Source organism: Agelaius phoeniceus, assembly GCF_051311805.1.
Source record: "Agelaius phoeniceus isolate bAgePho1 chromosome W unlocalized genomic scaffold, bAgePho1.hap1 SUPER_W_unloc_2, whole genome shotgun sequence".
Lineage (NCBI taxonomy): Eukaryota > Metazoa > Chordata > Aves > Passeriformes > Icteridae > Agelaius > Agelaius phoeniceus.
This window is the reverse complement of record NW_027509867.1, coordinates 6,913,293-6,935,855: the sequence shown is the minus strand read 5'-3', so window position 1 is coordinate 6,935,855 and position 22,563 is coordinate 6,913,293. Positions and strand designations below refer to the sequence as shown.

Here is a 22,563-nt window from a genome sequence, read left to right as displayed (position 1 = left end):
TCTGCAGTGGCACAGGAAACTCCCAGCTGATGGGAACAAACTTTCTGGCTGAGTGCAGAGGCCAGGACAAAGCTGAGGGATTTCCCTGGTGTCCCCCAGGCCTTGCTGGCCCCAGGGGCTGATGGCATTTGTGCTCCCTCAGGTTCATGTCCCCACAGCAACAGCATGGGGGTGCTGGCCCTGCTGTGTGCAATGCAAACAGGGGCTGCTGAGGCAGTGCTGCCGTGTCTGTGCCTGCAAGGATGGGGCACCTGTGTGAGCTGGGGGAGAGGCCAGGGCTGCAGAGGGAGGATGTTGTTGGCAGCTGCATGAGGAGGCTCTGGGACGCTGCCCTGGGCTGTGCAGCGCACTGGGCATGGATCAGCCCCTGCTCTGCTGCTCCTTCCCGTCTGCCCCAGGGCCCTTGCAGAGCCCCAGCCATGCTGTTTGCCCCCAGCCTGCCCACGGCCAGCCTGGGGCTGCTGACGGGGGTTTCTGTGCTGAGCATTGGCCTGGCCGTGTTCTTGAGAGAGCCTGGGCAAGGAGCCTGGAGCCCCCAGGGCCTGGCCTGAGGCGTCAGCGCTGCCCCAGCAGTGCCCATGGCCTGTCCCTGCTGCAGCCCCGGCACTGCCACCCCCAGGGCTGTGCCCGGCCCCGAGAGCACTCAGGCCCTGCAGCAACACCAGGGCCACCAAGGCAGCGGGGCAGGGCCACGGCAGCAGCACTGGCAACACCAAGTGCTGCTGCTGCTGCTGCTGCTGGGCACAGCTGCTGGGCCAGCACTGATCTGCCCCAGCTCTGCACACAGACATTGCTGCTGCAGCTCCAGAGAAGGCAACACAAGGGCATCTCTGCAGAAAACTCTGCTGGGAGACCCTTTAGTTCCTTTAAAGCCACCAAGAGCGCAGCCCCGCATTGACAATGTCTGTGGCCACAGGGAAGGTGGAGAGAAATCAAATGAAAAATGGTACAAACAGTTGCTTTTTTTTCTGGACAATATGAATAACTAAAACAAAGGAAAAGATACCCTATAACCAAACCAACAAAAAACATCAAAGAAAACTTTTATTACAAGTGATTTGTAGAAATTGGCCAGCAGTTTAATGTCCCTGAAAGCATCCAGTCATCAGTCTCCACACTGCAGCCTTGAGCTCCTGGTTCCTCAGGCTGTAGATGAGGGGGTTCAGGACTGGAGGCACCACCGAGTACAGAACTGACAGGGCCAGATCCAGGGATGGGGAGGACATGGAGGGAGGCTTCAGGTAGTAAAATGTACCGGTGCTGATGAACAGAGAGACCACAGCCAGGTGTGGGAGGCAGGTGGAAAAGGCTTTGTGCCGTCCCTGCTCTGAGGGAATCCTCAGCACGGCCCTGAAGATCTGCACATAGGAGAAAACAATAAATACAAAGCAACCAAGTCCTAAACAGACACCAACAGCAAGTAGCCCAAGTTCCCTGAGATAGGATTTTGAGCAGGAGAGCTTGAGGATCTGTGGGATTTCACAGAAGAACTGGCCCAGGGCATTGCCATGGCACAGGGGCAGGGAAAATGTATTGGCCGTGTGCATGAGAGCATTGAGAAAGGCACTGGCCCAGGCAGCTGCTGCCATGTGGGCACAAGCTCTGCTGCCCAGGAGGGTCCCGTAGTGCAGGGGTTTGCAGATGGACACGTAGCGGTCGTAGCACATGATGGTCAGGAGGGAAAACTCTGTAGTTGCGCAGAAAACAAAAGAAAAGAGCTGAGCAGCACATCCAGTGTAGGAGATGTTGCTGGTGTCCCAGAGGGAATTGTGCATGGCTTTGGGGACAGTGGTGCAGATGGAGCCCAGGTCAGCGAGGGCCAGGTTGAGCAGGAAGAAGAACATGGGCGTGTGCAGGTGGTGGCCGCAGGCTACGGCGCTGATGATGAGGCCGTTGCCCAGGAGGGCAGCCAGGGAGATGCCCAGCAAGAGGCAGAAGTGCAGGAGCTGCAGCTGCCGCGTGTCTGCCAATGCCAGCAGGAGGAAGTGCCTGATGGAGCTGCTGTTGGACATTTGCTGGGGCTGCACATGGGCACCTGTTTGTGGAGAAAAGGACAGTGAAGAGTTAGAGGAGATACCTGTAACCAAAATCAAAGCCTTTTCCCATACACCTACCATGGAACACACATAGATACACTTCTGTTTTTAAGAATTCTGGTGTTTTCTTTAAAGCTTCCCCATACCTCTGCTGGTGTACTTGAATATCAGAAACCCTCAGCATTTCTACTGACCTTAGGGAATAGAGAGCATGTTCTGAGAGGCAAAGTGATAAGTGGAGAGCTAGTGGACATTGTCTGTCATTCTGACCTGTTCAGAATTTTGCTGGGCTTTAACCTTTGCCAGTTGGAGGGTGATCACCTCCCCATGTTTCCCTTTAAAATTCCCCAGGTACAGCTTAGAGCAGATGTTTCCACCACAGCCCAGCTCCACATTTGTAGCCAAGGACTCACATTGCTCATTTCACCAACCCAGCAGCATTTTCAGTGTCACAACACCTCTGCCTCTCCCCATCAATCTCATAACTCAGAGCTGCTCTAGGACAGGTTTGCACCCTGGATTGAAGCTCCCAGCTTGGACTGAAATCTCAGGGAGACTCCCAAGTGTCCTTCTGATGGCATTGGATGAAGGGAGATGCAGCTCCTTCCCTGGCTGCACTGACAGCATTGCCCAGAGCCGGGCCCTGGGGACAGCGTCACCCTGAGCCAGCTGTGCCCCCTGCCAGAGCCCCCAGGGCCGGGCAGCTGCTCCCAGCCCTGTGCTCTGCAGAGGGAACTGGGCCCGGGGCTGCAGAGCTGCCCCACGGCTCTGCTGCAGCTCTGCCTGCACAGGAGGGGCTGCACGCCTTGGAGCCCCGGCCCTGAGGGCAGAGGCTTGGCTGGGCCACAGGAGGGAGGGGGCTTGTTCAGAGGGAGGGGCTGCATGGAGGGGATCCTGTGGGCATCTCTAAACTCTCCCTGCCTCAGCATTGCTGGGCTTTGTTTTCTCTCATTGCCTGATCTTCTCTCTGCTTCCTGCAGATTTCCCTCCTGCAGGTGTTTCCCTGTGCCTGATCTCTCCCTGTCAGCACCCACAGACCCCAGATCTCTGTGCACTCTCCTTGGCCTTGCAGAACCCTGCATGTTTGCAGGGCACTGGCTGGGGGCAGGTTCTGTTTGCAGCTTGGAGAAAGGACAGCTCAGACTGAGCCTGATGGCTCCAGCAAAGGTGATGCTGCTGCTGTCCATGGGCAGAGGGGCTGAAAGCAAATTAGGGATCTCCTGTGAGCCTATTGATCACAAAAAGTAACAGTTTGATCTCTCAGGCATTGACAAAAAAATAACTCATAATTTATACTACCTTTAATATTTAACCCTCCCGTGCCGACATTCTCCACAAGTAGGAAACTGAATACAAAGTCTTAGGAAATATCCTATTTTCTATCAAAATCCTTGCCTTGGAAATATTCTATGACTGACCAGAACCCCTCAGCATGTCAGATCTTCAAGAGCATTTCACCTCCCCTGCACCAGAAATACCCAGAGTTGTACTCACAGGCTCTGCAGGCATTGGGATGTTCCAGCTTGAGGAGATGGCTCCAGGAGCTGCAGCTGCACTGTCCTGCAGCCAGAGGTTCCTGTGCCAAGGGCTGGCAGTGATTGTGCCCCAGGCACTTCTCAGCCCCTTCCCAGCCCTGACTGATTGAAGCTCTCTGTGCCTCTGGGCTGTGCCCGGGCTGGCTGCAGGCAGTGCCCCAGCCCTGCTGGGCTGGCAGAAGAGCTGCTCATCCAGAGAAATGTGCTTTTGAAGCTCTTCTTGGTGACCAGGAGCTGCCTCTGTGCCAGGAGCCCAGCCCAGCTCAGCAGCACAGACACAGCACAAGGACTTTAATCAGCCTCTGGGCCTTTGTGCTCAGGCCCTGAACATCAGTCCCTGAGAGGGAGCTGAAGAAACGTCTCCAGAACTCCAAGGCAGAATCCCACTCCAAAGTTTCTTGGACTTTTAATGGGTCCCAGAGAGGGACACGACTGAGCAAGTGTCCCCAGGCCCCAGGCAGAGCAGAGAACTGCAGGCAGTGATGACAGGTGGGGACAAAGAGAAGCCAAGTCTTGGTGCCCTGGGGCACAGCAGGGTCTGTGCCAGCAAGGGCTGGGAGGAGACACCTTGTCCTGAGGCCCTGGGGCCTCCTGGCACAGCCCCAGCCAGGCTGGGCACTGTCAGCCCCTTGTGCTGCCCTCAGCATCCCCCCCTAGCCTACATCCCAGTGGCCTCAAGGATCTGCTGCAAGGAGTCCCTGGGGAGCCTTGCTCAGCAATGGCCCTGGGGGCTCCTTCATGCTCCCTGCAGGGACTGCAGCTTTTTCAAAGGACTTTGGCTTTGGCTTTTGCCTTGGAGTCTCTGAGAGGTTTGTGCAATCATGGCCTCCAATTATCTGCTGTAATTAGTCCCTGGAGAGGCTTTGTCAGTAACAACACTCAGTGGGGCTCATTAATACTTCAGGGTACTTCAGTTATTTGAAGGTACTTGGTGTTTCCCTTTTGATAGAGACTCTGTGAGAGGTTTGTGCAATCATGGCCCCAATTATCTGCTTTAATGAGTCCCTGGAGAGCTTTGCATTGGCACTCAGTGGTGCTCAGTAATGCTTTGAGCTTCTCAAAATTTTTAAGGGAGTTTGGAATTTCCTTTCCACATTGAGACTCTGAGAGGTTTTTGGTCAATCCTGGCCTCCAGTTCTCTCCTCCAAGGAGTCCAGGAGGAGCCTGGGTTGGGGATGAACCTCAGTGGGACCCATTCAAGCTCTGAGACACTTTAGGGTTTTCCTCTGACTTTGACTCCTGGAAAGGTTTGTGCAATCACCTCTCAGGCCCTGAGGTTCCAGGGCTCAGCTCCAAATGCACCACAGGGCTCATCAGGATGCGGCAAGTCCTGACAAACCATGGCTCTGCCTTGATTTCTCTCTGCTCTAATGCAGTTTATCAGGAACGTATCTGGAGTGATTTTGGTTTGCTAATTTGAAATTTCTCAGCCAATGCATCTATTAGTGCAGTGGGATCAGTGTTGGCTAATTACCATTGCCCTCACTGGAATATATTTACTCATTTCCTGCTGTGAGAAAGGATTAGGAGAAAGGGAAAGTAGGCTCAAAATTTTAAAGGGGTATATAGAAAAGTTTATTACCAGTAAAAAGAAGAAAGAGTAATAAGGATCTGAACACTTCTCCTTTCCCTACAGCCTTTTCTTTCTTACTGACAATGCAAGGAGACAAAACCTGAAAGTTTCAGTCAGTTTACACCATCTAGAACAGTCTTTCTTCAGTTCACTTAGGGAGAGGAGTCTCTCTTTCATGCTATGGGGACTTCTCCATAAGAAAAAAGTTCTCTTGTGGCTCTCAATTCCCACGAATAGCAGCTGCCCAGAAAATCTGCAAGTGTGAAGTCCCTTCCATTTTTCATAGCTTTTCCCACAGCTGTGTTTATGGGCCATGTCAACTTATGGGGTATGAGTTTAAAGATGAGCTGTTCAAGAGCAAAGATTCTCTTCACCTATTTCTGAAATCATCTTCATCTCTGAGAACAGAGATCTTCTTCTTCTCTCCCTGAGGCCACAGGATCTCACCACTCTTCTCTCTTTCTCTGTTTAAACTTCTCATGGGATCACAGCTACTTCAACATTTGCCTACTTTAGCATGGAGGTTTTTGCTGAACAGGTCATCTCCCCATATTTTCAATTAGTTATAGGGAAAAAGAGAGTCTGATATATTAATTACATCCTTCCCCATAGCTTTACAAGAGGATTTCAGCCCCAAGATCAAGGCATCTCCTCATCCCTCCCATCTGGGACTCAACTTCCTCTTCAGTGACCTCGGTGTCTTCATGTTGCTCCTCTCTGTGCCTGCAGTTTGTCCTTTTCTCTCACTGGAGGGAGGCTGGAAGCACTGAAAGAGTTCATATCTCACCCGGGGCCTGCAGATGGTTCCGTGCCCCCGGCCGGGCTCGGTGCTTGCGGCCGGAGCTGTTTTACGATGGAGGTTTCTGCAGCGGCTGCGCTGGGGCTGTGTCAGGATGGGCCACGCTGGGGCAGGGCCAGGATCTCAGCAGCCAGGCCAGAGCACAGCAGCAGCACGGCCGGGGGCCGATGGCTTCTCCTGCCCCTGCCCGGGGCTTGCGGCTGAAGCCCAAGGGTGGCAGAATCTTGGCCGAGCCGGCCCGGCCCGGGGCTGCTCCTGGGGCCCGGCGGATCCTGGCTGGGCCCGGGCTGGCGGCGGGGCAGGCCTCAGCAGGGCCCAGATGTTCCCAACTGCAGCCATGGCCCGGCCCGGCCTCGGCCCCGCAGCCTCCCCTGCCCTGCCCGGCAGCCGATGGGGCCTGGCGGGGTCCCTGGGAAGGGGCCTGGCCCCACGGCAGGAGCCGCCCGGCCCGGCCTGGCTGAGACGGGGCCGGGTCAGCCTTGTTACCTCTGTGCCAGCCAGAAGGGAAAGAGACCCTCCCAGGCTTTCCCATCTTTAACATGTGTCTTCACAGAGGTGTGTACAGTTTCCTTAGTGGTTTAACAGATTGTCAGTTCTCAAAGATAATTACTGATTGGTTTTTTGTCAGACATGGAGGAAACTGCTAGCAGCTTCTCTTAGAACATCACTTTCGTGATGCCAAACCCTCACAACAGCACAGAGCACAGAGTTCCTTTGTCCATATGTAGTAGTCATGTGCCCAAGTCCTCAAAAACTCTTCTTGGGAGATCTCTGGGCCCTTTCCAAGGTTTTTTCAACTGAAAGCATTCAACTCAGAGTCTAAGAAAATCACCAGAAGACGTGGCCAACCTGACCTGTCTGTCCTTGCTACTTTTTTCTGGGAGCAATCTTTGGATATATGGAATTTGGGAGGCCAAATTCTAATTTTGGCCATGGACCATGGACATGAAGGTTGGTTCTTTTCCATAGGAAGGAAGGAACAGAGCCCCAGTGTTTGCCAGGCAGACGAGAGTGACCACCAGAGGACAAGGCCAGCCAGAAGTGGCAGGTTTTTTTTCTGAGAGAAACCCTTGCATATAGGAAAATTTTTAGAGAGAATACCAATTTTGGCAATGGACATTTACAAAGAGGGAGGGTTCTTTTCTATAGCAAGGAAAGCACGGAGCCCCAGTGTTCCAGGAGCTGATAAGAGGCAGCCTTTGACATCCCCACATCAGCCAGACCTGTCAGGTAGCCCTGGGAGGCCAAGCCAGCCAGGCCTGTTCCATGTTCCCTCAGTTCCATGGGGCCCCACAGTGTCCCAATGGTTCCTTGCTTCCCTGAGGCCCTGAGGTGCCATAATGCCCCCTTGGTGACACCAGGCCCTGAAGGGTCCCAATGGTCTCCATGGTTCCATCAGGCCCCACAGAGCCATAATGGTCTCTGGGTTCCATGAAGCCCCGCTGGGTCACCATGGCTCCTTGGTTCCATGGGCTCCAGTGGTGCCACAATGATCCCCTTGGTTCCATGAGGTCTCCACAGTGTCCCAGTGATCTCCATGGGAAGGGAAGGACCCAGCCCCAGTGTTGCAGGGGCAGCCACCAGAGGCCAAGGCCAGCCAGGCTTGATGGTACTGGCAGATTGTTCCTGGGAGTAACCTTTGGATATCCAGAATTTTGGAGGTGCAATCCCAATTTCAGACATGGACACCTGGAGGATAAGGATGGTTGTTTTCCATTGGAAAGAAACCACGGAACACTGATTCAACAGTGACATTTGGGGATCTATGGGGAGCATTGGGGATCGTTTCTAGACCCAGTGACCCAACAGGAGCTCCTCTAATAAATGTTGCCTGAAGCTCCCACTGTGCCCATCACAGGAACCCCTGTGAGTGTCTGGGACATCCCAGCTCTCTGGCAGCCTGGGGACTCCTGGGATGTCACCATGGAATGGCTGTGACTGCCTCTGACCACAGGGCTCTTTACCATCCTAGAAACCCCTCGGAGGTCTCCATGGAGCCCCTGCCCCTGCCTGTGACATTCCAGCTCTGGAATAGCCTGGAGATTCTTGGAAAGTCCCCATGGAACCCTTCTGAGGGCCTGTGACAAATCTGATCCTTAGCAGGCAACCATCACCAGCCCCCCTGTTGCTATGCTCAGTCCCTTGGCAGCTCCATGGAGACCCCATGCCAGGGGTGGTTGCCATGAACACCAGAGCTGGCACCAGCTGGGATGCTCGCTTTCCACGGGCCGGGCTTTAGCAATGGGATTCCCCAATTTCCTGCTACTGCTAAAACCACGCTGCCCTCACTGTCCTCCCGCCTCCCATGGAAAGCACAAAAGGCAAAGATCCTGGGCTGGGATAAGAACAATTTATTGGGAACTGCAAGGAGATAAAGAACAAAAAGGAACAAAAACAATATTGATAACAGAAGGGATAAGTAAAACTATTTACAGAGAAAACTACAACATCAACAACTAGTTCTTCCTGGCAATGTATTTCCTCCTGTCTGGAAAGGACACCCTTCTCCTCAGGGAGAGAGAGAGAGAGAGTCCCTTTCCTGCCCCTGGCAATGACCTGAGGTGGGAGTGAATGTAATGACAGGGCCATGGCCAGACTCTCATGTTCTCCAATCCCACATCAAGTCATTGGCAGGGGCAGGAAAAGGTACAGGTGTCTTCCCAGCATGGATCACAGGGAACATGGATCACCAGGGCTCTTCCCAACGTGGGGTCTCCAATGGGGGATAAAGCTGGAGCAGTGCATTAAACTCTTCCTGCAGTTGGGGCATGTGCAGGGCTTCTCTTACTGGTGCCTCAGTTGGTGTCTGCTCAAGTGAGAGCTGCTGGTGAAGCTCTTCCCACACTGGGGACACTCATAGGGCCTCTCCCCAGTGTGGATGTGCTGGTGGGTGACGAGGGTGGAGTTGTGCTTGAAGCCCTTCCCACAGTCAGGGCAGAGGAAGGGCCTCTCATCCGTGTGAATTCGCTGGTGCTGGAGGAGCTGAGAGCTGGTGTGAAACCTCTTCCCACACTCGAGGCACTGGTAGGGCGTCTCCCCTGTGTGGATCATTTGGTGGATGATCATCTGGGTCTTCCTACTAAAGGTCATCCCACATTCCCCGCAGTTGTATGGCCTTTCCCCAGTGTGGATCCTCTGGTGGCAGATCAAGAGAGACTTCAGCCTAAAGCTCTTCCCACATCCCCCACACTCATAGGGCCGTTCCCTGGTGTGGGTCTTCTGGTGGGAGATCAGGTTAGAGTTCTGGCGGAAGCTCATTCCACATTTCCCACACTTGTAGGGCTTCTCCCCGGTGTGGATCCGCTGGTGCCTGATGAGGTGGGAGTTGTGCTTGAAGCCCATCCCACAGTCAGGGCAGCAGAAGGGCCTCTCATCCGTGTGAATCCGCTCATGCAGGAGGAGATCAGAGCTGGTGTAAAACCTCTTCTGACACTCGGGGCACTCGTAGGGCCTCTCCCTCTCCCCAGCGTGGATGCGCTGGTGGGTGATGAGGGTGGAGTTGCACTTGAAGCCCATCCCACAGTCAGGGCAGTGGAAGGGCCTCTCCTCAGTGTGAATCTGCTGGTGCTGGAGGAGACTGGAGCTGGTCTGAAACCTCTTCTGACACTGGGGACACTCGTAAGGCCTCTCCCCAGTGTGGATGCGTTGGTGGATGATGAGGGCAGAGCTGCAGCTGAAGCCCTTCCCACACTCCCCACACTCATAGGGCCATTCCCCAGTGTGGATCATCTGGTGGCTGATCAGGGTGCTGCTCTGCCTGAAGCTCTTCCCACACTCCAAGCACTTGTGGGGCTTCTCCCCATTGTGAAGCTGCTCATGGGCCACCAGCTCTGAGCTCTGGCTGAAGCTCTGTCCACCTTCCAGGCTCAGGGTGGGTCTTTCCTCCTCAGAGCACCCTGGGCTGGGTTTGGAGCCCCTTCTCCTGTGGGATCTCTGGGACTTGTCCTCCACGTTGGAATTCTGCACCTTGGAGCCACTCAAAATGGCCTCTTCCATGAGGTTCTGCCACAGGGATTTTTCCTCCCTGGTCTCAATGCTCAGCTTCTTCCCTGGGGGAGGAAGGCCAAGGAGAGGATGGGATTTGCCTCCGTGCCAGAGGGAAGGGGAAGGAGATCCCCCCAGTGCATCCCCGGCAGGACGAGGTTGGCAGCAGGGTTGTCCTGCAGCCGGGGGCTGTGCTGGGCTGGGAGATGGAGCAGGAGAGAGGGGGAAAGGGGCACTGACTTCCTCCTCACCTGCCTGGGGCTCCTGGGGCACCTTCTTCTTCCTCACAGCCTCCTCCTCCATCTGGCCATGTTTAAGGGATGGAAAATCCTGTTTTGGGAAGAAAACAAGGTATAAGTACATTGAATTTTGTACTTGTTTGAAGGCAAACCTGGGGAGGGTCTAAACCAGGATTACAATTTAATAAGAAAATTACAATCAAGGCAATGATGCAGAAACACTGCCTTAAACTGACAGAGTCAGGATATAACCTGACACCCTGTTGCTCAGGGTGGTGGCAGCAGTCCCATTAAATGGTGGCTGCAGTCCTGTTGGAGTGATGAACGTGATTCTGTCCAAGCAGTGATCCTGTAGAAGGGTCTGGTCTTCCTCTGAAGGTCCAGGGGTGGTTCTGGAGCTCTTGTCCTCTGGGAATCCGGTAGGCAAGCTGCTCCTGGTGTTGCAAGGCTCAGCTTATATGCAGGTAGGAATGCTTGGATCCTCCCCCTGGGCGGAGCATCCCACAATGGGAGGATGGAATTTTATCAGTCCTGCAGTGACACTCAATGGGCCATTCACAGAAGATATCTCCCCTGGAGGGCGTTATCAGGGCTGAGTCATGGAAGAGATCAAGAACACTGCCCCACCTGTTTATAGCAGTTGATGAAGATGGGGATTGAAAACATGCATTTGGTTCCATCTTACATTGCAGCCTGAAACAGTGGGGGAATCCCTGCTCAGGGGGTGAACACCACCCCCCTTACCCAAACTGGCTCAGGTGTAAAACCCCCACCCCGGGAAGGCCACACACACAGGGGACAATGTCACACTTGCCCTGCTCCAGGGCAAATGGCGTCTCTCTAATATTTTCTTAACCAGATTGCAAAATTATTTTGGCACATTGAGTTCAGGGCACTGTTCTTTGACCCCAGTTGCCTTTGACAACAGCATGGTTCCTTCCTCTGAGGAGGTTGTGGGTCTCTCTGGAGGAACTCTTGGAAACTGACGCAGCTTCGTCTGAGCAACCTATGGGAGAACTGATGAGGAAAATGGCTGTTGTGGGACTGGAGTGTAAAGAAAATATTTTGTTGTTCCTCCTTGAAAAGTTTGTTAAAATCACTGGAGGAAATGAAGCAAATGATACCAGTAACACTGCCAAGGTTCATTCACCACATGGTGAGGAACACAAGGCTGCTAAAAGTGCCACAAGAAGCCCAGCTCAAGTAGCTAAATTCCCAAATAATTACTGAATTCCCAGGCTTGGGTTTTTTGCCAAATGTGAGAATCATTATTCTCTTCATCCCTGTCACCTTTGTGACAGCTACACAGAGCTTCCACTTCCTTTTAATAATATCTGTATTGGGCCAAATTTACACTTTTCTTTAATTGTAACCTGCCAGCAGCTGAGCTGGAGCTGTGCAGGAACCAAGGAACCTTGGAATTGCCCCAGAATTGCTTCTATTGTCAGCCGGTGCTGCGGCGGCCGTGGGGCAGAGGGGTGGGAAAGGGGGCTCCGGGGTGGCAGTGGAGGAAATGCCGGGCCCGGGGGCTGAGCACAGGGCTGAGCACGCAGAGATGGTTTTGTTCTTGCTGAGCTCGCACTGAGCCAAGGCCTGTCCTGCCCCTCATTCGGCCATGCTGGGGAGGGGCTGAGGGTGTGGGGGAGCTTGGGAGGGGACACAGCCAGGACAGGAGATCCCAGCTGACCCCAGGGATAGCCCAGACCATAGGACATCATGATCAGTGCATGAAGTGTGGGGAACAAGGAGGAAGGGGGCACATTTACAGTGAAGGGTTTTGTCTCCCCAGGTAACACTTAGGCAGGATTGGGCCCTGTTTCGCCAGTGGGCAGGGCCCGCACCAAAGACACAGACACCAACTTAACTTAAGGAACAGTGCAATTTAGATAATGCAAATTTGCAAAAAATTACAAAAATATTAGGTAGGCAAAGCAAATAATCATTAGTCAATAATTCCAAAAGAGAAGATGTTGAAATGAGTATGACACAACTGTCCATTTCTGGCTGCAGGCTCTGGAGATTCTATCTCTGCCTTCAATCAGGGTTGCATTCCCTAAAGAATCCTGGTACCAAATCCTGCTTTCCAAGGCTGGAACAGTGTCTCAGGTTTAGCTGGGTGTGTATTCAATTACCCTCTGTTAAAGGTGGGGCAATTATCATCTGTTAATTGAGCAGTTTACTTTATCTCTTCCACATGAATCCTCCCTCCAGGGAGATATCTTCTGTTAATGGGCCATTGAGTGTCACTGATAAAAATTCCATCATCCCATTGTGAGAAACTCTGCCCAGAGGGAGGAGCCAAGCATTCCTACCTGGATATAATCTGAGAATGTGAACAACAGAGTCAGCCTTTTCCCACAAGATTCCCAGAAGAGCAGCTTCCAGCTCCACTGGATCCCAGAAGAAGACCAGGCCAATCGACGCCACAACTGGACCTTCAGAGGAAAACTCCACCCTTCTACAGGATCACTGCTCCAACAGAACCACACCTGTCCCTGCAGGAGCACTGCAGCCACCATTTAACAGGAGTGCTACCAACACTCTGACCCACAGGGTGTCAGGTCGTATTCTTACTCTGTAAGTAGTTTTTAGTACTACTGCATTTGTATTTTTAATTTTCCTTCTGAAGAACTGTTATTCCTATTCCCATAGACATTGCTTGACAGCCCCCTGTTTTGGAAATTATAATTCCAAGTGAAGGGATTAACATTTTCGATTTCAGGGGAGTCTCCTGCCTTCCTTTGCAGACACCTGTCTTTTCAAACTGACACAATGCCCTGGGACAGCCAGGCAGGTGAGGAGGAAGTCAATGCCCCTTTCCCCCTCTCTCCTGCTCCATCTCCCAGCCCAGCACAGCCCCTGGCTGCAGGACAACCCTGCTGCCAACCCCGTCCTGCCGGGGATGCACTGGGGGGATCTCCTTCCCCTTCCCTCTGGCACGGAGGCAAATCCCATCCTCTCCTTGTCCTTCCTCCCCCAGGGAAGGAGCTGAGGATGGAGACCAGGGAGGACAAATCCCCACAGCAGAACATCATGGAAGAGGCCATTTTTAGTGGCTCCACGGTGCAGAATTCCAACGTGGAGGAAAAGCCCCAGAGATTACACAGGAGGAGGGGCTGCAAACCCAGCCCAGGGTGTTCTGAGGAGGAAAGACCCACCCTGAGCCAGGAAGGTGGACAGAGCTTCAGCCAGAGCTCAGAGCTGGTGGTCCATGGGCAGCTTCACAATGGGGAGAAGCCCCACAAGTGCTTGGAGTGTGGGAAGAGCTTCAGGCAGAGCAGCACCCTGATCAGCCACCAGATGATCCACACTGGGGAATGGCCCTACGAGTGTGGGGAGTGTGGGAAGGGCTTCAGCTGCAGCTCTGCCCTCATCATCCACCAACGCATCCACACTGCAGAGAGGCCCTACGAGTGTCCCCAGTTTCAGAAGAGGCTTCACACCAGCTCCCATCTCCTCTGCCACCAGCGAATTCACTCAGAGGAGAGGCCCTTCCACTGCCCTGACTGTGGGAAGGGCTTCAAGCAGAAATCCCACCTCATCCACACTGGGGAGAGGCCCTACGAGTGTCCCAATTGTCAGAAGAGGTTTCCCACCAGCTTCCAGCTCCTCCAACACCAGCGGATTCACTCAGAGGAGAGGCCCTTCCTCTGCCCAGACTGCGGAAAGGGCTTCAAGCACAACTCCACCCTCATCACCCACTGGCGCATCCACACTGGGGAGAGGCCCTACGAGTGTCTCCAGTGTGGGAAGAGCTTCACCAGCAGCTCTCATTTGACAAAACATAAATGGAGCCACCAGTAAGAGAAGCCCTGGAATTGCCCCGACTACAGGAACAGCTTCATGCACCACTCCAGTTTCATCCCCCATGGGAGAAGCCACATTGGGAAGAGCCCTGGTGATCCATGTTCCCTGTGATCCATGCTGGGAAGACACCTGCCCCTTTTCCTGCCCCTGCCAATGACATGATGTGGGGTTGGAGAACATGAGGGTCTGGCCATGGCCCTGTCATTACATTCGCTCCCACCTCAGAACATTGCCAGGGGCAGGAAAGGGACTCTCTCTCTTTCTCTCTCCCTGAGGAAAAAGGTGTCCTTTCCAGGCAGGGGAAATTGTGGCCAGGCAGACTCAGTGAGCTGTGTTTTTGTTTTCCCTGTAAATAGTTTTATTTATCCCTTCTGTTATCAATATTTTTTTTGTTCTGTTTGTTTCCTTATCTCATTGTTGTTTGCAATAAATTGTTCTTATCCCAGCCCAGGATCTTTGCCTTTTGTGCTTTCCATGGGAGGCGGGAGGGCAGCGAGGGCAGCGCGGTTTTAGCGGGAGCAGGAAATTGGGGAATCCCATTCCTGAAGCCCGCCCCATGGAAACCGAGCATCCCAGCTGGTGCCAGCCCTGGTGGCCATGGCAGCAGCCTTGGGAGCGGGTCCCCGGCTGGGGCTGTGGGAACCTCTTCCCTCTGGTGCCCATGGACAGGAGTGGAGGGAGCGGCTGCAGCTGAGTCGGGGCAGGCTCAGCTTGGATGTCAGGAAAAGGTTTTTGCCCAGAGGCTGCTGGGGCCCTGGCCAGGCTCCCCAGGGAAGGGTCCCAGCTCCAGGGCTCTCTGAGCTGCAGCAGCGTTTGGCCAGCGCTGCCAGGCCCAGGCTGGCATTGTTGGGGTGTCCTGTGCAGGGCCAGCAGTTGGACTGGAGGATCCTGATGGGTCCCTCCCAGCTCAGCCAATTCTGTGCTTCTGGGATCCCATCAGCCTGGGGATGGGGCTGCCAATGGTTGCCATGGCAACGGGCTCTGGCTGCAGGCCTGAGCTGGTGTCCATGGCAACCACCCCTGGCATGGGGTCTCCATGGAGCTGCCAAGGGACTGAGCATAGCAACAGGGGGCTGGTGATGGTTGCCATGGAAACTGACCATAGCAACAGGGGGCTGGTGATGGTTGCCATGGAAACTGACCATAGCAACAGGGGGCTGGAGTTGGTGAATTAAGAGTTTAAAGAAACTCCAAGTGTTAAAATCTAGAGGAAGGTTAATTTAGTCAAGGGGGATGGTATTGCGAGAGAAATAGAAATAATAAGGGACAGTTAATTATTTGTAGATAAAGTAGTTAAGTCCAGGGCAATATGTCTGCCTGTCAGAAATCACCTGCCTGTCTTTACTATGTTTAAAGAAACAGGGTGGGATGTGGATTGAATTGTGGAAGAGGACTGTGGCCTGCACCTGGGCCCTGAAACTTGAGCTATAGCCATGGGGTTGGAAAGCCTGCCAACAAGTCATAAGTAAAGAGGTCAAATTGAGGAAGACATCTTTGCCTTCATCAGAAGGAGACCACTCCCATTTTAAAAACTCCTGACCCATTTGAAGTGAAAGACTGCACAAGCGTGAAGGAACTTTGGACTGAATTATAATACTTTTTAATATGAAGTGGGGATAGGCAGGGTTATGTAATGAATATGTATTAGGCACTTTGGACATTATATGAATATATAAGACTTTTTCAGATAAATAGAGAGCCAGAGCCTGTAATTCTTTGCACATGCCTTTGGGAGATTACTCTGCTTGTGTCTGGCGCTGTCAATAAGCACACCACTTTCTAACTTTAACTGCTTGGGGAGTTCTATTCCACACCTCATTTGATGACCATGGCAGGACACTTCTCTGCCCCAGCGAGAGCAGCCAGGCTGAGCACGTCTCTGGGCGCCCCCAGGACATTCCTTTCCTGGAGGGACCTACACTCTCAGCTGTTCATTGCAGGGACAGACAAGAACTGCTGGGACTGCGGATAATGGGTACGTTTAAATCTGTGTAAAGTAACCCACAAGCCGTACGTAGGGCAAGGGCTCTTGGTAAGCCACACAGAGACATCCTGCACACAACGTGAGCCTGTACAGTTTCCCTTTGGGTTTGTTGCCGGCAGAAGGATTTTCTGTGTTGATAAGGACCCACTAGCAATTCTGGGTGAATTGAGCAAATTCTGGCTTATTGCTGCTATTTCATTGTGTGTTGTTATTTTGATTGTATTTTGATTTTGATGTGTTTGTGTGAGCTGATTGGTGAGGTGAATGTGGGTGAATGCCAAGGTGCTGTATGCTGTGTGTTGAGAGGAGGTGAACACTTTATCCCTTGAAAAAGAGATACCCCTCCCCAGTGATTCTGTGTGTGGACTTTTTAGTTGCAGGGGATGGTATTCCCTTTAGCACCTGGTGGTTGGGTTTAACTGGTCCCTGCCAATGTTTTGGGTTTGGGTTTCACCAATGCCCTGCCTCTGGAACTTGAGAGGCAAGGGTCGGATGCTGTAACACGGTGTCTTTGTGGTCCCTTTTTGCGGGGTTTGTGAAGCCGTAATGCCTTTATTTTCTTGGGTTTATTTAGTGTGGTTTGGGGTTTTGATGGTTAGTGTGTATTTTTAGTACAATACTGCCATACTGCCATCTTGTGTCAAAAGTTATAATGGCAAAAACCTGGTAATTTTTGCCTTGTGCAGCTGTGATTGTTGGCTATAGCTGTGTGTTGTTGGATGTCTTGTGGTGGCAGTTGAAGCTTGAGCCCGGGTTGAAATGGTTCAGCCGTTTAGGCCACCCCTTTTAGGATGGCTTTAGCTTGAACCGGTGTTTGTGGGTTGTTAGAGCTGTAACAGGGACAGCTTGTTGTATGAGAATAGTGGGGTGAGTTGACTCCCGGGATTTGAGCTATGGAAAGGGTTGCCAAGAACTATCAGAGTGATCTGATAGGCACTGCTAAATGATTAAAATATATGATGAAACAACACAACCCAGATTGGATTGACATTCAATTCCTGTTGGATGCTTTAACTGAGATGGAAAAGCAGTTAATTTTGAAAATTAACAGGAACTTCGTGGAAGACACTTGTAGACCAGCTGAACTTGATGCTAAGGAATTTTTCCCCCTTTGAGATCCATGATGGGATCGAACTAAACCAGAAGATTTGGCCAAACTGGAGGATTATCAGGAGATTATAATAAAGGGAATGGAAAGGTCAGTCCCTAAAACCATAAACTGGGCTGCCCTATATGCAGTGAGACAAGGCCCTTCTGAAAGTCCTGAATTTTTAGACCACTTGTGGGAGGCAATGCATCATCATGCATCTTTAGATCCTGATTCCTAGGATGGGATACAACAGTTAGTAAATTTGGCTTTGGGAAACAGGAGACATTAGGTGTAAGGTGTAGAAGATTTGGGGGCCTATGGGATGAAATTTAGAACCCTTATTAGAAGAGGCATGGAAGGGTTTTAGCAGTTGAGAGGAAGGATACAAACAAGGGATGAGAAAATTAGTAGCAGTAGAAAGAGAAGAGGAAAAAGGGAGATGGCATATTCAAATGACTTCCACAGGAGGTCATCAGCAGTGGAATTATAGGGCATGGATGGATGGCTGGTCCAAAAGGGAATGAAGCTCATGTTCTGAAAGTCAAGGCATTTTCAGAGATGGCACCACAGAAATGGACTGTGGGATCTTGGCTCCGAAATGGTCATTAGTATGGTTGATGCATTCAGTCTTTAAGCTGTTACAGTGCAACAAGGTCACTGAACTATTATCTTTGTTATATGCATGTAACAGTGTCTAAAGTTGGACCCTTGGCTGAAATATCAATCCTGACATAAGTTTAGACAAAAAGTCCCTGTATTCAGTGGGACAGAAGAGGAAGAACTCCTTAAAATAGGAGCCAAGATAGATAACAAAGGGAAGTGGAGATTAGCAGATGGGAGGCAAATGCTGAATAAACCCCTTGCCAAGAAAATGCTAGAAGGCATACATGGGACAACACATTGCGGTACACAAGCACTAAGTGATCAATTTCTGAAGGATTTGGGATGCAAAGGAATTTTCAGAATAGCTAAGAAGTAACTGAAAAGTGTGTGATATGTCAACAAGTGAATAAGAAAATCATGAGGAAAACACCCAGGGGAGGGCGAGAACTGCCTTAAGGCCCTTCCAAAACATCCAAGTAGACTTTACTGAGCTTCCCCAGGTACAACAGTGGAAGTTTTTGCCAGTGATAGTAGATCACAGGGTTCATTGGGTAGAGGTGGTACCCACTGTGAAAGCCAATGCCAGTGCTGTGAGTAAAACACTTCTAGAATCAATCATTCCCCAATATGGAATGGCAAACAGGATTGATTTAGACTGGGGAACTCATTTCACATCAAAGATATTGCAGAAAGTTGTTCAGGCCCTGGGAGTAAAATGGGAATTACACACTCCATGGCATCCACAGAGTTCTGGTCAGGTTGAGAGAATGAATCAAACTCTTAAAAGAGCTCTAGTTAAGCTAATGATTGAAACCCAAATGTCATGGATAAAATGTCTCCCTTTGGCCTTATTAAGAATTAGAACCCAACCCCAGTCAGATCTGGGGGTGTCACCCTATGAAATGATGTTTGGGTTTCCCTTCCTGACCTCACTCCAGAAGGCTGCCACCTATGAGGAAGGGGAAGCCAATGCCAAGAAATAAGTGATGTCTATAGCACAAACCTTAGAAGGGCTAAGACATAAAGGGGCAATTCCTCAAACTACCACCCTGGATTTCAGAATCCATAATATTAATCCTGGGGAATTGGGTGATGATTAAGCCATGGAGAGATCAGCCTCTAACTCCTCAGTGGGAAGGTCCCTTTCAGGCACTGCTCAGCACTGAATCGGCCGTGCGAGCTGCAGAGCGGGGATGGACTCATGGCAACAGAGTCAAAGGCCCAGGAGAAGAACCCAAAGAGTGGACTGTAACATCCAGGCTGGGTGAAACAAGATTGACTCTCAAGCAGAGACTGAGAGACAACCAGAAAAACACCAAGATGCCCAAAAAGCAGAGTCAAGCTTCCACCAACCAGCTCGAGAACTGTCTTCCTGTTTTCATGGGTGAGAATTACCAGCATCTCTTGAGGGGAAGTACACAAGGGACTGTAAAAGGTAATGGGGCAGCTTCTTTAAGAAAATAAGACAAAGGAAGGAGGGCAAGACCAGGTTGGCCCCTTTGTTTGCTACCAAGAAGGCTCCATAGCCCTGCTGTGGGTAGCAACCCCGTGGGCATGGTAAGGTAGGGACAAAAGGCCAGGCCAGACCTCTGTCATTCCTCAGTTGTCTTTTAATTCAACAGGGACTGGAGGGCAGGACTGAGTTGGCCTCTGTACTCACCCCTAAGATGCACCAACTATGGGTAGCAGCCACACAGGCACGGTAGATGGGAGTCAAAGCCACACTGGACCTCTGGGATGCCCTTTTGTCCATTCCAAATAAGTGTGTCTAAGGAAAACCTGACTTTTTTTTTTCTCCTGTTCCCACTGTCCTTGCCCACATCAACAGATGCTGGTATGACTCATTCAAGAGAGAGAGAAAATTTTTTACTGAATTGTTCAAGAATAATGACTTACAGAAAAAGAAAAGGGGGGTTTGTTATAGATGAATAATCCAATGGTTGACTCTCACAGGTAAGGGGCAAATATTAAATACATGTTAGGAGAAGTTTTGTAGCTGTATAGTTATCCTTCCTCTCCCCCTTGCATTGCTATCACAGGATGGCCTCAGTAGTTGGGGCATTTGGGAGGGTGGGCTTGTTCCTATGGCAGCACCTGACCTCCAATCAAGGTGTGAGACAGTGATCTCCACCACTGGACAGTGAAGAAGGAGTCGATTGACAAGACTTTGGGAGGGGCTAGAGGTGTAAGAGACAGAACATGCATTTTGTAAATGAGCACATGGTGACTGAATCCTTTGCTCCTGGCACTGTATTCTTTTCTTTATTCAGCCTTTGGATGTATCTGAACAAATATGAAAATCAAGATGCTTCAGTTGTATTTTGATAAGGTCTTAATAAACCATTTAAATTTTTGAATGTGAAGATTGTTTTTCACATGGGGTAGGGGAATGTGGGGCGAGGTTGTCCCCACTGGGTCAGCTCCAAGGTACAACTTCACTGACCTGGCCAGACCTCCTTAGGAGAGACCCTGGATCAATATCAATCACAGAATGCTGCAATCAGCTCTTTGATAATATGAACAGCAATAAAGGCACCCTTTAAGATAGGAATACATATTTCTTAGAAGCTCTTTGAAATATTTTTCCATAACTGTAAAAGGAAATCTTCCTGATGAACTGCTCCAGAGCAGAGGGAAATCAAGGCAGAGCCATGGTTTGTCAGGACTTGCTTAATCCTAATGAGGCCCGGGGTGCATTTGGTGCTGAGCCCTGGAACATCAGGGCCTGAGAGGAGATTGCACAAACATTTCCAGGAGTCAAAGTCAGAAGAAAACCCCAAAGTGTCTCAAAGCAAGACTGGGCCCCACTGAGGTCAACACAGGCTCCTCATGGACTCCTTGGAGGAGAGAATTGGAGGCCAGGATGGCAGAAAAACCTCTCAAAGACTCAGACTGGAAAGGAACATCCAGAGTACCTTAAAAGCCTTGAGTATCTCAAAGTATTAATGAGCCCCACTGAGTGTCAGTACAAAGCCCTCAAGGGACTCATTAAAGCAGATAATTGGGGCCATGATTAAGACAAACCTCTCCCAGAGTCTGTATCAAAAGGGAAAAACCAAATACCTTAAAAAAATTGAAGTATCTTGAAGCATTAATGACCTCAATGATTGTCATTAGTGATTAAGGCTCTCAAGGGACTCATTAAAGCAGATAATTGGATGCTGTGACTGCACAATCCTTCTCATAGAGTCTGTGGCAAAAGGTAAGCACCAAGTAGCTTAAAAAATTGAAGTACCCTGAAGCATTAATGAGCCCCACTGAGTGTTGTTACTGACAAAGCCTCTCCAGGGACTCGTTACAGCAGATAATTGGAGGCCATGATTGCACAAACCTCTCAGAGACTGCAAGGCAAAAGCCAAAGCCAAAGTCCTTTGAAAAACCTGCAGTCCCTGCAGGGAGCATGAAGGAGCCCCCAGGGCCATTGCTGAGCAAGGCTCCCCAGGGACTCCTTGCAGCAGATCCTTGAGGCCACTGGGATGTGGGCTAGGGGGGGATGCTGAGGGCAGCACAAGGGGCTGACAGTGCCCAGCCTGGCTGGGGCTGTGCCAGGAGGCCCCAGGGCCTCAGCACAAGGTGTCTCCTCCCAGCCCTTGCTGGCACAGACCCTGCTGTGCCCCAGGGCACCAAGACTTGGCTTCTCTTTGTCCCCACCTGTCATCACTGCCTGCAGTTCTCTGCTCTGCCTGGGGCCTGGGGACACTTGCTCAGTCCTGTCCCTCTCTGGGACCCATTAAAAGTCCAAGAAACTTTGGAGTGGGATTCTGACGTGGAGGTCTGGAGAGGTTTCTTCAGCTCCCTCTCAGGGACTGATGTTCAGGGCCTGAGCACAAATGCCCAGAGGCTGATTAAAGTCCTTGTGCTGTGTCTGTGCTGCTGAGCTGGGCTGGGCTCCCAGCACAGAGGCAGCTCCTGGTCACCAAGAAGAGCTTCAAAAGCACATTTCTCTGGATGAGCAGCTCTTGTGCCAGCCCAGCAGGGCTGGGGCACTGCCTGCAGCCAGCGCGGGCACAGCCCAGAGGCACAGAGAGCTTCAATCAGTCAGGGCTGGGAAGGGGCTGAGAAGTGCCTGGGGCACAATCACTGCCAGCCCTTGGCACAGGAACCTCTGGCTGCAGGACAGTGCAGCTGCAGCTCCTGGAGCCATCTCCTCAAGCTGGAACATGCCAATGCCTGCAGAGCCTGTGAGTACATTCTCTGCTTGTCTCTTGTGCAGAGCAGCCAGGGGTGCCCAGGGCTGTCCTGCAGAGCAGGGTCCTGCAGCCCAGGGCTCTGTGCTGGGGCAGGGACTCTGCTGCCTGCCAGGGACAGCTCTCAGCCAGCCCTGGCAGCTGCTCCCAGCACTGGGGGACAAGATCTGGGTGGGGGGAGACAGCTGGTGAGGCTTGGAAGTGTTCTCCTTGTGTGGGGAGGATGCTGCATTGTTCAGGACTGCTCCCAGCATGGCATTTAACTGCAAAACATTTCCAAGTAGATTATACAGGGAGCACAGCAACGCAGGGGCTGCATAAAAGGGAAAATCCTGCTTTTTTAATGTACTGCTCTGGGTTGCCTGGATGGGAAATTCCACACAGATATTCATCTCTCAGTTCAGGTTGAGAAAACTAAAAATCTATCCGATGTTACTAAACCAGGCAGTGACAGAGATCAGCACAGGGCCCCTCAGAGGCAGCATCAGTGTTGCTTTTCCAGCCTCCTCAGGGTTGCTCTGATGTTGCCATCAGAGCCTGCAGAGCCAGAGCTGCCCCTGGGCAGTGCCTGAGCTGGGAGGGCTCTGCAGGGCAGAGCTGAGCCCCAAGCCTGGGCTGGGCTCTGGCAGCGCTGGCAGGGCCCAGCCCTGGGCACAGGGAAGCAGCTGCTGGCAGGGACAGCTCCAGGCAGCAGAGCCCTGGGCAGGCAGTGGGGGGAAAGTGCCC

General features: G+C 51.7%; 2 protein-coding genes across 2 annotated transcripts in view; both read right to left on the bottom strand.

The window, feature by feature from the left end:
• Window positions 1–22,563, bottom strand: part of LOC143692686 (uncharacterized) — a 513,344-nt gene that overhangs the window by 195,739 nt on the left and 295,042 nt on the right. The window contains exon 8 of the mRNA XM_077172930.1: window positions 8,739–9,800. Coding sequence (XP_077029045.1) covers window positions 8,739–9,800 — 1,062 coding nt within the window. The remainder of the gene's footprint in view (window positions 1–8,738; window positions 9,801–22,563) is intronic.
• Window positions 1,080–2,012, bottom strand: LOC143692595 (olfactory receptor 14A16-like). Its single transcript, XM_077172846.1, has one exon. The coding sequence runs from the start codon at window positions 2,010–2,012 to the stop codon at window positions 1,080–1,082; it is 933 nt and encodes a 310-aa protein (XP_077028961.1).